This window comes from Cyprinodon variegatus, unplaced genomic scaffold (genome assembly GCF_000732505.1).
Source record: "Cyprinodon variegatus isolate N-32 unplaced genomic scaffold, C_variegatus-1.0 Scaffold1531, whole genome shotgun sequence".
Classification (NCBI taxonomy): domain Eukaryota; kingdom Metazoa; phylum Chordata; class Actinopteri; order Cyprinodontiformes; family Cyprinodontidae; genus Cyprinodon; species Cyprinodon variegatus.
In genome coordinates this window covers 84,395-100,260 of record NW_015151984.1, presented here as the reverse complement: position 1 = coordinate 100,260, position 15,866 = coordinate 84,395, and the positions used below count along the sequence as shown (strand labels likewise).

Below are 15,866 nucleotides of genomic sequence, written 5' to 3'. Positions count from 1 at the left end.
ATTACATTACAGAAGCATCAGTGCAGCAGCAGCACTCTAACACAATATCACCGACTGACACTCAAACCTGAAGCCTTCATTACTTAAAGAGACGTGAAAAAAGAGCAAGAGATGTAAAGCACTGGATGAAAATCCTGGAGAGGAAGAAAATCATTCTGGACTTCCTCAGAGAGGAGACAACATTAGGTGCTGAAAACAGATCACGATTCTCAGCTCTAATCCTTACGACATCCGAGATGGTTAACTAACAAAGAGACAGCAATAGATCAGGCTTTTTCTGGATAATGATGTTTTTCCCGCTTTCTCTGAAGTCCGACCTGCTGCTCGCAATCATGACCAAGTCTTTTTTGTTTTCTCTGCAAACTTTAACAAACAAAACGAAAAAAATAGCTGCTGGTTCTTTGATATAAGTAATTTTAAATCCAAAATAAAGCAAAAGAATCAAAGGATTATTAACACCAATCTGTATTTCACTATTACTTAAAAAGTGCACCAAAGTGCACTTGCAGGTGGGTAAAGATAGACCCCAATTAGAGGGATTTCTGGTTCTGACGCAGTCAACCAGGAGATTTCCAATAAGCCAATTAATGACAAAAATGAACAGCTCATATATCTAAATAATGTAAATGGAGTTAATACCTATAGGTTTATTTTCAGGTAAAATGAAAGGTGTGAAAGGAAAATAGTGAAATCTTCAATTTTACTTGAGCAACATGTGAAATTGTCCACCATGTAAAGCAGTTCATCGCAGTCAGAAAAGTTTTACCATCTTGCAAATTACAGCTCAGTGGAAATTATCCTAAAAATCAGCCTAATTGTTAAATAAAAGCTGAAAGACCTATGAGCAACATTCAAATAACAACCTTTGAGGGAAAGTCCTTCAAAAAATAACAAAAAATAAAGATATTCCTCAAAGAGGATGCAGAGCTTTCTGTTTGTCTTGCATGGTGGTGGAGGGGTGATGATTTAGGCTCCTGCATTCACTGCTCTGCCATCAATGCAAACCAAACTGTACAGTGACCCAAAACTAAGCAGTAAAATACAGCATGATGGCTTCCAGACACGGATTTAGGACAAGTCAAAGGCCGCAATTTAAATCAAACATTGGGAACAAGCTGTGTAGGAATAAATCAATGAATGCTGTAAAAAAATTGGTTCAAATTTTTTTTGTAATAATGCCAGAGATTGATAAAAACAATAAATCCTACTAAAAAGCAGCTTCTTTCGTACCGTAGTAGTTCTACAAGCAGCTAAATCATTGTGTTAGACACTAGTAAGGAGTTGTGAATTGACCCTGCAGGAAACAAGGAATCCCAAAGCAATGTGTTGAGTTAGTTTTATTCAATATAAATGTCTGAACCATTGGCTTCCTCTGGGCTCACGCAAGCATCTGCTTTCAACAATAAAAACGGCAAAAAAAAGCAGCTGAAGATGGAAATGCAGCATTCTGGGTCTGCAGACGTGTTTACATCGGTGGTTAGGGGAAACCTGAGGCAACAGCTTATAGATCAGTGAATTCAAGCTTCTTGCTCCAGAGACGGTTTTAAATAAAGCAGCATATGAGCTCCCTCCCCTCATCACTGCAGTTATTTGTTGGTCCCTCATTCATATCTTGTGTTGTTATTTCAAAAACATGAAAATAGTATGACCTGCAACCCTGACTTTTCTATTACAAGTGGTTCCACAGCAGAAACACAGCTATTTTAAAATCCAGAGCAGCCGAGCCACAGGTGGATCACGGCCTACCAGCTTAGCTACAAACGCAAGAGATTGGATGGGAGGCAAACAGGCAGGGCAGCTGTCCAGATCGGTCAGACTGAACATCCAGGGAATGTGTAAGTGATCCCAGTTACTCATAGAGGGTGTGGATCGGTGTCAGGGCTCAGCTGCTGGGAGAACACGAGTGATCTTATCACAGAAATTCACACGGAAAGACCGTTTAAAAAAACAACCTGTGTGGATATGAAGATTTAAAGATCAGCTGTAGAGAAGTTCTGATGTTTTTTGTTTTCTTTTTAAGTAGAGAGGGTGTTTTTTATTCAGGCTCACTCAACCCTGCCAAAGTTACACAATTGCTCTCTCATTATAGCTCACCTTCTGTACCCTTTCCCCCACTGCAAAATAGACTTTCATCTCAAGAATCTGTCATGGAGGACACAGCCTGTTTGTTATGCAGGCGCTCACCTGCGAGGGCCTTGATGCGCGAGCGCTCAAACAGCCGGGCAGAGCTGTTGTCATTGTCGAGCTCCTCATCAGAGAGGTCGAAGCGGGTGTTGATGTGGCTGTACTGCTGCGTGATCTCCACATTGTCGAAATCTGTGGTGGAAGTCATGGCGGTAGCCAGCGTGGCGGACGGCTGCGGAGGGGCGGACGGCAGGAGGCGTCCTCAGATGCTCTGGGTGAAGAAGCTGGTGGAATGAAATAGCTGAATGGGTCTGAAACAGAATAAAAATGAAACAATATTTATAATCATAAGTGATATATATGGTGTGATCTGACTGATTTAATATTGAGAAAAAGTTGGCCTTTTAGATTTGCAGTAAATCTGCTCCCAAGATATCGTCTTACCTGTTTTAACTTAACATGCAATGGTTACCTGCATGAAAATCTCATTAACATTTAATGCTGCATTTGTTCAGGGTGGAGGGATGTTTCAACAAGCAGCACAGTTTTTTTATGCAAATAAAAGCTTTGGGGCACAAGTTCATGATCCTGTCAGGAAGTTTGTTTATTTCCTTTTATAGCAGCATTGATAGAGCTCATTAAAGTTGGTTTGTTTCCCAGCACAGACTCTTAAACAAAAAAAAGATGTTCCTATAGGGTTGATTTCTGCATTCAGAGATGTTTTTTGTTCTGCTTCATCTATAGCCAAACCAGTGTAGATGTGTGTTTGGGATTTATTTCTTGTTATTAAGAATTAAGAGTGTCTGCATTTTTATATTTACCCCTATGTTTTACACCAGGGCTGAGACAGAATTGGATTAATCAATTATTTAAATAATGGTCAACTACTTTAATAATCGATTAATCTTTAACGCTATTAAACATGCCTTTAGCTGACAGAGAAACATATTTAAAGCTGTATTTATATCAAAATTGTAATAAAAAAATAGATAAACCTTTTACATTTAAGATAAAACAAATGTCTGTCAATATGCTCTATGCAGAACTCCTCAAGTGGAAAATCTTTAGCTTTACCTGGTTTGATTTTGTAAAAAAAATCTTCTTTAAGGAACCTTTAGTTATCCGATAACTAATCAATAAAACTAATGGACGAATTCATCGATTTGCAAAACAATTATTAGCTGCAGCCCTATTATACACTAATATACACTTTCAGCACTTAGACCCTCAGCATGATACTAATAACACAGCTGCTGCTGTGATTTTCAGTTTAGCTTCCTCATGTAGAAACACATTTTACTTTAAGATATAGAGGACGATCTTTTATTTTTGGGTGGATCATCAAAATAAGTGGTCCTCCTAATTGTCAATCATTCTAGTGATATGTTTACGTAAGGCTGTTCTACGTGCTTGTGCGCATGTGCATTTTGAGATGTAAATCTGTGGTGAGCTACGGTTTCAGACAGTCATTGAAGCTCTTCTTTCTCACCACGGTGCTTTGCGCTACCCGACATAGGCAACTAACAACAAAGATGGTGCAGGCAACGCTCAGTGGAGCTGCATGACCAACGGGGAGCAAATAGCAGTGATCATCCGTCCACTACATAGTCCTCACTCTATATAGTGATTGAGGGATTTAGGGCTTAGAGCAGACGTTCGGCCACAGTAATCTTGCATGAGCTATGAGGACAGCAACTTTTAAACAGAGAGTGCATTAAGGAGAGATCAGGTTATGCATGCTTATGCATGCACGTTTAATAGGTGTTCCCTCACGGGAGCGGGCACAGGGTTGTGCATGTGCATTTTTTTAAGTAGAGAGGGCGGGTCTTTTAAAAAAATTGGAAAATCCTCCAAAATACCTTTAAGCCTGAAAATGTCAAGAATAGCATTTAACTCTGTTATGATAAACTGGCTTAACTGGAGATGATGAGACTGCTCTACCTAATATATTTCACCCAAACACAAACCATGTCAGGTGTCTGAATGGAAGAAGATGGTTAGGATGAGACCAGTAACAAGAGACCAACCATAATAAATGAACTCTAACACATCTGATCAGAAGAGTGGTCAAATATCCATCCAGGAACTTGTTGATGTCTAAAACAAAGTATGTTGGTTATTTAATTAATAAAAGAAACACTCAAACCGATCAGTTTATATGACATCCATGCTAATTAGGTGTATTTAAGCTTTTGAATGGACCACTCATTTATAATACAGTATGTTTAATATCTGTGAATATCTGTTTCAACATTTGAAACATTCAATATCATATTTAACATGATAACCCTCTAATTAAATATTTGTCCATATGACTCAGTAAAATACCAACATCTCTGCGTTTGAAGCATAACTCTTACAAAAGAATAACAAACTAAAAGAACAAAGGACATTTCTCTTAATCCAATTCAATCGTTTTAGTTAACCTTCACTGTGTCCAATATACATTTTCAGAATAATCTGCTAGACATTCCTTCTTAGCCTGCCGTCAGAACCTTATTTCAGGCCTTTTGTTTGAACATGTTTGACTTAAAACTACCTTTTTGAACAGAGATACCACTGAGGGCCCAGGGTTTCTTATTCTTCTCCTTCCACCCGCTCCATTTTGTGAGCGTCACTCTGCATGGCTGTGACAGCCCAGATGGTGTCTGGGTATTCTTTGCGTGGAATGGCGGGTTGAAGGGTAGCCACTCAGATAGCTCTATCTGCGTGCAGCATAACTCTCTTATCATGCTGCACGGGGGGGGGGGGGTAGGACAACCCTTCTGAGGAGCAGGGCTCCATGAAGCCGCCTTCTTGTGAACAATCGTGCTCAGGTAGTTTGAGATGCAGAAGCTTGTGCTTCCATTGGTGGCGATTTAAATTAGGAACGTGACTCAAACTTGCGTAGGTAAATAGAAAGCATGTGAAATATTTTTCCATTGAACAGATGAAGAGCACAAGGTCACCCTTGAACTAGTGTGACAGTTAAACTTTTAAAAGCCTTTGACTTAATGGTACTTGATTAGAAATCATGCTTCTACTCTTAAGAAATGTTACCCTTTTATTACCAAAGTTATGTTTTGTTACTTTAAATCCCACTAAGATTTATTTAAAGGCTATCCAATAAAAATGTCCTAAAAAAAAAAACTTCATATCCACTGGGCTTTAGCGCCCTTTAGTAAAATGCAGTGATGGCAGCATGATGCTGTGGGAATTAGCAGATATAGGGAAGATAACTTCTTTGAGCCTGTGAAAAATATCCCTCCTTTCAGCTGAACAAAAACCGTAAACAAACAGGAAGAGCAACAATGGAATGACTTAAATCCAATTTAATATCTGGGATAAGACAGGAAAGCACATTCCGCATATCCTCTCTGTCCATTTTTGGCTGGAAATAAAAGATTTCAGGTTTTCAATTTAGTCCCTAGAGATGAAAAGAAGGTTGCAGGAAGACATGTAGCTGGAACTGCTGCAAACACTGAAACAGATTAACATGCCACACTTTTAAGTTTTACTTTTATATAAAACTTTCTGAACCATGCACTGCTTCGCTTTATTTATGTATTTTTTCCTGTCGTCTATCAAACAAAATCATGCTAAAAAAAAAAAGGATGTGGTTGTAATATGAAAAGCATTTAAGGGGGAATGATTGCTTTTACGAAAAATAAAAACAGAACTTAAGAAATACAGAATAAACAGCATGCCTGTTTTATGGTATTTGGATATAATTAAATATAGTTTATCAATGGGGTAATGTCATTGATGTTTATGTAAAGTAGTCATAATAATTAACGAATAGAGTAACATTCTGCTAAAGTCCCAATTCCACCAATGGATGTTTTCTCAGTATATTCAGAGAAGAGGCCCTGAGTTCTCTACAATGATGCCATTCTACAGGTCTCCCTCCTTCTGCTCAGTATCAGCCCTCCACAGAGCGCTCTTATCAGCACGGGGACGCTCCACCCACCACCAGGGGATCCCCTTATCACCATCGCACACATTACCTAGACAGAACTACGGCCTAAAAACCTCTTTACATGCCGCTCAAACTCCCATCCCCAACCTGTCAGCTGTGAACAAACATATACCTTCTAATCTTGTCTGAAGACTGACTCCACTTGGCTGGCAAACGCTAATAGCAGTAAATTAAGTGTGTGTGCACTACGGCGTACCATCTACAAGGAGATAGCTCATGTAGCTTTATTTGGAGGTGTACAGACTAAAAGGCCAGTAGTTAATGGAGACTAGGATGAGGTGTCCTTTTAGTGTCCTTGAGGACAAATATTCCTAACGCACCTGCTTCCTGAGCATATGTTATCCTGTCGGAGGGAAGATGCTGAGTAGGATAGCAGCGTACCACCAGCATCTTATCATGATCCGTGTGGTCCTTAGCTTCGTCATCACATTACAGCTCTATTGCATTAGTTTGTTTTCAGCACACTATAAAATAGTGTAATTGGAGAAAAAAAAACTCATAATCTGAGGGGATATCTGTTTTGTTTAGTTTTGTTTTTTTAATACATAAACATTTCTTAATAATAATCACAAACTAATAACTGCTGGGCTATAAACCCTGGATTGGTTTACGATGTTTTGACTCAGTTGGACAAGAGTCTGTAAGAATATCAAATGGTTGGATGATAAAACTAGTCTGTATAAAAATGTGGAAGTAAGAGGTTTGGGTTCTAGACTTTGGTTCCAAACAGAAGAGGTGTTTGCTTACTTGAGAAAACATCAGCTTACTGGAGTGGCCTTTTTATATGGCGGCTCCCTCTGGAACCAGCTTCCTTTGGACCTCCACGCCATCAGCAACCATTAGCACGTTACTTTATAACGGGCTAATTGTTATAAACTTTATTTTCTCTCAACCATTTGAGTGTTTTCATGATTTTACTGTTAAATGTTTTGATCATGTTTGGAAAAAACTTTTATCATGAATGAATAATTTTAGAATGAATGAGTAAATGAATGAATGAATGCATGAGTGAAATATTAAATGTGTGTTTGAATGAATGAATGAACAAATGAATAAATGAATGAATGGGGCTGAAGTAAAAAATCAGAATATGGTAATCCTAATAACGGTAATCATAATTTATTATTAAATGAACTGTCAAATTAATCTAGTAACTAATGAATTATTAATTGCAGTAAACAGATTCTTAATGATCAAATGCTGATAAAGAACACACTCAGAGCAGTAATTAAGCTGAAAATGTACAATATATACATTTAGCATGTTAGAGGGATAAACCTACTTTGCTGTAAATTTGGCCCTGCCCAGGACCCTTTAGCTTTTAGCTTCAGTTGGTTCAAATTTTGTATGAAAAAATATCTCCATTATATCACCTTTTTCTATTATTTAGCAAAACAAAATTAATTAACAGATGAATCCATTGGCTAAATAACTTGTTAGGGTTAGATATATTTAGAAATTACTTTACTTTAGCTAAAGATAAAGTAGATAAAGGTACTATAGATGGAAACTATTTGCACATACTGTTATATAGGCATTTTCATTTTAATCAAAACTAAAAATGAATCATTAGAATTTAGACACAAATTTGTTATTTGCTTTTTTTTTTTAATCCGGATATTTTTCACGTGGAAATGAACAGAAAATAAAATGCATCCATCCATCTACTATCTTGGTGTAGAGTTGGGGTTCCTCTGTGGTGAAATCCTGAACATCTGGTTCAGGATTTTAAGGTTTAAAGCAAGTGGAGAGGAATATACTATATATAATGTCTTCAATTGTCCTAATGAAGACATAAAAGACAGCAGTCACAAAACTCCCCTCTAATTGGAAAGATGAAAACTGTTTTCTGCATAAAGAAGCTAAATTCTGTCTAAAATGTCTTAGTTTAAGTCTTTCAGCTTAATATTAAGTACAGTATGGCACCAACACAAGCTGTGCTTCTCGTTTCCTGGAATGTGCATCCAAATACAGAGGAGTAAATTTATAAATATAAGATTGGCAACTAATAAAATGTAATCACTTTTTTTATGGCTAAAGAATTCATATCAAGGCAAGCCCTACTTTTCTCTCTATTCATGAGGTCATTTCCTGGTTATTTTTGCCAAAACTCAAGCGACAGTGTCGTTGGATGCAGCAGTTTGCACTGCAAGCGAAGAGTTGTCGGTTCAAGGTCCGGCTTCCACGTCGTTGTGTCCTTGGGCAAGTCATTTCACCCGCATTGCCTACTGATGTTGGTCTGAGGGCCCGGTGGCACCAGAGTAAGGCAGCGTTGCTTCTGTCATTGAGTCCCAGAGAAGCTGTGGCTACATTGTAGCTTGCCACCATCAGTGTGTGCTTGAATGGTTAAATGACTGAATGTAGGGTAAAAAAAACACTTTGGTCAGCTCTCCTGACTTGAACAGGCCCTTTACCATTGGCTAAATATGGCACAGCTGACACACAAAAAATATCTGAATCTATTAATAGCCTTCACAAATAAAAGATATGAAGGAAAAATGAGCACATGCACAGTTTTGTAGCATAACAGACGAGTGTTTTAGTCTGGATAATTTTACAGAGGGTAGAAAACATAGACAGGGGCGATAAAAATGCCAACTGGAATCCTGCAGATACCCGAGAGCAGCCTCACCATGGAGCACTGTTGTTGATTTTATACAAGAATTGCAGTAAGAATTCATATTTGGCTTTTAATGGAAACAGTATGAAATAATAATTAGGCTCAACAACAACAACAAGAAACCACAAGTAAGCTTTGCATGCTTAAGTCTCGCTGGTATTTACTGTATCTGCATCTATTTCTGTAGTTTTTAAAAATAGCTGTTATGCAAACAGCAAAGCACCACCTGAAGCCTAACTTAAGCTTTGAAGAAAGAAAAAATGAAAGCACCGCTCCAGCTGTATACCGATTCCCAATCTGCACCTTAAGCAGAAAAAAAAGCATTTTACACAGCAGGAGGAAAATGCATTGTTGTGAAAAGTCCAGAGTTGGACCAGGAATAAATAAGAGAGTGACGCATGGGAGTGGCCAAAGACAAGTGACCCAAAGTGTGGGCATGTGTGTGAGAAACTGAGTCGAGCTGGGTCACTTTGCTGCTCACAAAACCAACAATGGTAAACCGAAGCTCATAAACTGGAATATTTAGAAGCTATTAGGAAAAATCTGGACAGAATACTGATTGTGTAGATAAAGCCTTTTTAGCTGTGCTTGGTATATTTTTGTCTGTGGCAAGAGAGAGCTCAATCCATAGCTACACAGTGAAGGGTAAAAGGAATCAATGGTAAATTATGTCTGGAGAGTGTTTACACTACAGGCTCTGCTAGTCCTGACAGAGCAACACACTCACACATGTCCTTCTAGGGAAATAAGAAGGAACTCCTTTTTTTAAAGGACATATTTCTTTTAAAATCCAATAAAATGTTTACAATAAAGAGTGGAAAATTCATAACTGGGGTCTTATTTGGAATAGAAAGAAAAAAAGAGTTTTATCCAGAAATATGTAAGCATTTAGATTGTAAACACTGTTCTTCACCTGGGTTTTCCCCTAGAATAGATTCTACTCAATCGGCCACTTCTTAGAGATTCCAAGCTTTTAAACTATAGAAATAGGAGTAAACTATGTCTTAAATAAGACGTGGAAACAAAGAGATGCCGGATAAGGATCCACTGGGAGTGGGAGGAATAAAAAGTGGAAGTTTTTCTTGAGATTTGGAAAAGACAAGTTTAAAACATATAGCTCAAAGAATGATAAATAACAAGATTGACATCACGATGAGGAAGAAAATGGAAACCTTAAACTGAAATAAATTTGAGACATAACTATTTCCCTATTGGGCCCCTTTGAAGGCCCTTACACTGACCTAAGTATCATATTAATAAAAACACTATTTCTAAAAATAATCTGAGATTATTTAACATTTTTAATACGTTATCCATATTTAGGTGACTAATCATTCGTGTTTTTGAACCAAAACTAACCATACTTTTAAATATCTGGGTAAGCTTCTTTATTAAAAAAACAAAAAAAACAATGCTTTTTCCTTAGATTATGACGTTTTTATTAACCGTTAATTAAAAATGCAAGAAGTAAAACTTTTAAAACTTTTACCAAGTAAACTTAGCCTCACTTCTTCAAAGGTTGATGACGTCACGTAAGGCTTGTTTTTGCGCATTTTATCACCGCGCGCTGATGGGGCCTTTTTGCGGCACCAGATAAACTGGAAACTAAATAGTTCACAGGATAGTTTTTGTCTAGAAGTAAACTATTCTGACTAAAAAACACTAAAGTTATTACTAACAGTAAAAAAAACAAAACTTTAAAAAACAAAAGCGGCCCCTGAATAAACGCGCAGGAGGTTAACAGGTGGTTCAAGTTGACGCAACTACAGCAGTGTTAACAGATAAAAAATAAGGGTTTTTATGAGGAAAATCACTTATTTGAATCACTTTATATTGACTTACTTAATTGTTGTGGTTGTTGTCCTCTCTAAAGTGTCTCCCTGCCAGTGAACCAATTATAATCCCATTGAAGGCTGCGGGTCAGAGCGCGTGGAGGAGTTACTGTGCGAAGAGGAGGAGGAGGAAGGCACGGTCCTGCACGGGGGATGAGGGAGAGGGGATGGAGGCATGGAGCGCTCCACTGTCATTCCGAAACTTAGCGACTGACCCACCCTGCAGAGTTAAAAATAAAGCTGGCGCATCCAATACATGATCTGTGCGCGCAGAGGACGGACATTCCTGACAAGAGCTGGCCTCTCTAAATGGCAGAGACACTTCTGATCTCCTCACTAACCCCCCCTCCTACTACAGCCCAGCCCAGCCCAGCAAGGGCTCTAATCGCGCCCTCACATCAGCCAACCACCCGCCCACCCAGACAGACCCTCACAGAACCTCTGCGCTCCAGGCGCAGGACAAAGAAGAGCAACCTGGGCAGCAGGGAGGTTTCCATTAAAGTTATCAGGCTGGAAACTTTTAAAGGCATAATAATGCTGCTGCAGGTGCATTAATATTCAGTTTCAATTCAATTCAATTTATTTATATAGCGCCAATTCACAACACATGTCATCTCCAGGGACTTGAGTCAAATTGATTCAAAGTTTTCTATCTATGAAAAACCAGTTAATTGCATTGACTCAAATGCAATCCCTCACACTAAGCATGCTTGTAGCGACAGTGGAGAGGAAAAACTCCCTTTTAACAGGAAGAAACTTCCAGCAGAACCAGGCTTAGTGTGAGCGGTCATCTGCTGAGGCCCACTGGGGTTCAAGGAGACAGAAGCAGAGAAACAAAAAGCAGCTGTAAAAGGCGGCCCCGTCCAGGAAACACACAGCCAGGCCGACGAGCTCCGAGCCAGCTCCTATGTAAGAGGATGAAGAGAGCACATCCAGCCAGTCACAGTCAGAGAAACAGGACTACACTGGAAAACAGGCCGATCTCCAGCATCTAAACAAAGGTGTTGATGGCAGCAGCACAGCTGATATTTCTCTCCAGGATGGTGTCAGAATACAACAATACAATAAACTTTCAGAGCAATAGTATTTTTACAAAGTAAAAGCTGGGAAACACATAAATAAAGAAGAATCCAAACAGTCTGAGACCAAAAAAACTATGATTATTAAGATATATTTTTGGAACTGACTTTTCTTTTGAATTTTAATGATCAAACAAGATCAAAGTTCAGGGAATCTTGTAGGAACCTGATGCACATGTTCATATCATAAAAAATACATGCTCAAATGGCCAAAATGTTTTTAAAAAAGCATAAAACCTGCTAAAATGTTATGAGGAAGAGAAAGTTTTTCCAGTATTTTCTTTTCTACAAGACAAATATTCTAGTTTATTTAACTCTAGTTTTTAAGTTTATAAGAAATTAAAAGCTGCGATTCACACATAGGGAAAACATCTTGAAAAACTTTAAGATCCTTTTGATTCAGTCTCAATGTTCCTTTACACTAAAATTGTAACAAATTTTGGTTTTCCTGCAGTAGTTTTGCTGTTTTTACCTTTAACAAACGCCATAGTTTCCAGATAGGTTACAGGAAGATTTTTTTTTTAAAGGTGTCAGTTGAAGAGTTCAAAGAAAAATAAATGTCCCACAACTTCATATATAAAGCACACTATAATTAATTAACCATTATCCCATGGAGAAGCCATGGGATAATGGTTACATTAGATTAGAACAAATGGGCATTCAACCATAACCCTGCAGGAGACTGTTTATCTAGTGTTCTACATGAGACTGTCATGTATTTATATACATCTGGACCAAGGAACAGAGCTCAGAAACAAATACATTTTTTTAAGTAAATAATCTTCCCAAACATAATAATATAAATATATATATATGTATATATTTCACCAATGGCTTGAAATAATCTGGCACTGCTGTTTGGTCTGAAGGCTGGTTATTTGCTAATAGGAGCAGGTGTACCAGATGAGTAGTAATGAGAATGGGGCAGAGCTGAGCAGGTGAGTCCTGTGAGGAATCAGACCAGCATCAGTGCTGAGATCATGACAGGACCCGGTCATACACAGGGAACTGATTGTGGCTTTATCCTCTCTGGTTTTATCTTTCTTCAGTTCTACTGAAGTTTTGGTCAAGACAAGTGAGATTAATAGATAGCTGGAAATATCAGACTGTCTCAGCCCCAAAGCCCCCTTTGAGGTTTCTGCTAGAAAGTACATATTAATTATTATAAAAAGCATGAAACCTGGACAGAATTTTGGTTACAAGTATTTATTTGAGTATAAAAAATGCCAAAATGACAGGTAATAATAGACAATTAGTGACAAAAGGCATAAGAATTATTGCAAAATGACTGTACAGCAGAGTGCCCAAATATAAATAGGTTTGAACAAAGGAATGACACAACACAAAATTTTTGCAGATAAAAATATATATTTTACAACAAATCATATCTGAGTTCCTTCAATTTCTTCCTCTTTGGTTGTTGTGAGACCAGGAAAGCCTCCCAGACCTTCAATTTAAATATTATGGCTTCATATGATGATACAGTTGAACCAACAGCAACCGAGACATCACCAGTCTCCTGCATAGCTTAAAATAAACCTCACCTTCTTTATCTGAGGTGTAGAACAAGCATTCTGCATGCAGCTGTAAAACACAGCATTGTGCTACGCTCTTTAAAGAAGCATTATAATTATACACAGGCTTTATGAACAAAAAATTATTCAGAAAAACTCCTTTCTTCCTTTTTCTGGAGCTTGTCAGCGTATTACAAACCTCACCAGCTGTCTTCTCAGTTTAATGTCCATCTCTTTATTATTACCCTTAATTCATTACATCCAAAACATTTGACACTTTCTGTTTAGTTTCCTACAGAGAGCTGGTTAACATTTCCAGTGCTCTTAGATAAACACATTACATTTGAAAGCTCCTGAGTTTTATTCCTCCAGGAGGTGTTTGCATCTTAGCTGCTGCTTTCTGACACACATGGACCAAACATGCGCTCCAATTTTTCGCTAAAGAACCGCAGTGAAGCGTTTGAAATAAATTTTTAGCTTAAATTAAGGTCAATAATGGAAAACTATGCCTCACTTGAAAATGAAATGACATATTTAAGGAGCAGTTTTCCTTTGGTTATCGTTCTCTGAAACAATGGAGGTGCTTGTATGTGTGTGACCATGCCTATCAATCAATTATCAGCAATAAATAAATTAAACAATGGAACTGCATGTTGTACCCAATGCATATTCAATTCATGCAAATATTATATATTACAATAAAGTCACTTTTTGCTGCAAAGTATAATTAAAACTGTAGCTTTTTGCAAAGTGACGATGGTGCTCACCTCCTTTTGATCGTTAGAAGTGAGCTAGACACCAAAGTCATTAAATAAAGTTTATACTTTGGATGCATCTTTGGTAAAATACAATGTTGATAGCATTTCTATACAAATATAAAAACATTAATATTTTATATTTCTATATATATATATATATATATATATATATATATATATAACAGTGCTTTAGAGAGAAAAAAGACAAAAAAACAAAGCTGCTACAACTTTATGTCATGACAGTGCCTTTTTGAAATAAAGAAGTCAAGTAAATAAGATCCAGGTGCAAATTCACATCTTTAACGCCGCGCTGGAGACAGTTTAGCCAAAGCGCTAACGGCCGGAGGGTGTTATGATGCAAGGAGAGCATCCAGATCAGCGATGACAGCTGCCTGTCTCCTGGCAACCGTCTTCAAGAGCCGCTGAGGAAACGATGGAGAGCCGAGGTCCACCTGTTCATGGAAAACAAAAAGCAGGGTTGACGGCTTCATTCATAAAAGATCATGTTTCTTTTCAAAGTCAGATTTCTGGCAAGTGTTAGATATTTCCTTTTTTTTTTTAGACACAGCTTCAATGCATCCACTCGTTTGTTGTGTCTGACTCAGCAGCTACAGCTTTAAATGTAAACAGTGGCAGCAATTACATGGAGCTAATCCATGAGCCTTAGCTCAGTCAAACTAATTTCATTAATAGTGAGAGTCTTGCCAATAGTGGGCTATAAACTCAATGTGCTGTAGATCAGCACTGCAGGTCAATATTGGATCCTCTGCCTATAAAACCCAAGCTGGGCACTCTTATTTCCTGGTTTTTACTACTTTCCTACTATATCAAATCATAGTTACTTAATAATAAACCCTGTGAAAGATCAACGACTTCAAGATTAGTTCAACCTCATGTTTCCAGGATTATAGCAAATATGAGGAGAAAAAGCAGTATCACTATTTTGAACAACAATTCTATCCCATTACTCTGTGACATAGCAACCACCAATGTTTATGCCTCTTATTGGGATTTAGAGTTATAGACCAGCATAAAGTGGTGCATGATTGTGAAGGAAACACAATGCTGCTGCACGTCTGATTAAGAACTTCTAGGTTAATACTTCCAAAAAAAACTTTAACTGCGATTTCAGGTGTATTTCCACCTGCTTTCCACATCTAGAGTCTGAAATTACTGTTAATTTGTGAATAAAGCTTAAGCTTAGTCAGAGGTGAGCAGGACATTTTAATGGCGTTTCCACAAATGTCCAAGTAAATTAAGCTCTGACTAGAGGAGTGGGTGGCCTGGTGGTTAGAGCAGGGCACTTGTGCTCTGAAATGGTTGCAAGTATCTGGTTTGATCCCCACAGCCTGCACTCTGGGTCCCTGAGCTGTTTCACCCCACAGAGTGATTTTTACTGGTCTTAGCTAAATATGTCCCCTAGTTTGCTAACATATTAGGTACAAGTCAGAGAACGGAGGATCTCATGCTGCCCTAAACCACTGATACTGATACCATGGGAAAGTGCAAAGCTTGGGATTTAATATATAGAATTTTTTAAAGTTTTTTAATTTTTTGTGGCACTAGTGGCTCTTTTTGTTTCGACAGTAGGCTGACAGTAAAGGGGGTATGAGAGAGGGGGAGAGACGTGGACCACAGGTCGGATTCGAACCCGGGTCGACCACATCGAGGCTTGAGACGTCTGTACATGGGTCACGCGTGCTAATCGCTGTGCCACTTGCACATCCGAATTTAATGTATATAACAGTGTTGCACAAGTGTTGATGTGTTTCTCAGCATCTATTTGTTAATTTTGTTTGGCTAAGTAGTGTTAAACTGGACGTTTTGCATGTCTTTGGATTAAATTCCCTAGCAGATGTCCTGGATCTCTCCTATGAGGTTAAATAATTATCTGAACACTTATAAAGAAACAGTACAGTACTTGTCACATTTGCCCGAAGGTTCAAGTAAATTAGGCTTCTACTTTCCTTACTTTCTGCTG

General features: G+C 38.1%; 1 protein-coding gene across 1 annotated transcript in view; it reads right to left on the bottom strand.

Moving 5' to 3' along the window:
- Positions 1–14,073: 14,073 nt before the first annotated feature.
- Positions 14,074–15,866, bottom strand: part of stard9 (StAR related lipid transfer domain containing 9) — a 51,571-nt gene continuing 49,778 nt past the window's right edge. The window contains exon 32 of the mRNA XM_015403635.1: positions 14,074–14,337. Within this exon, the coding sequence (XP_015259121.1) occupies positions 14,236–14,337 (102 nt within the window). The 3' untranslated portion in view covers positions 14,074–14,235. The remainder of the gene's footprint in view (positions 14,338–15,866) is intronic.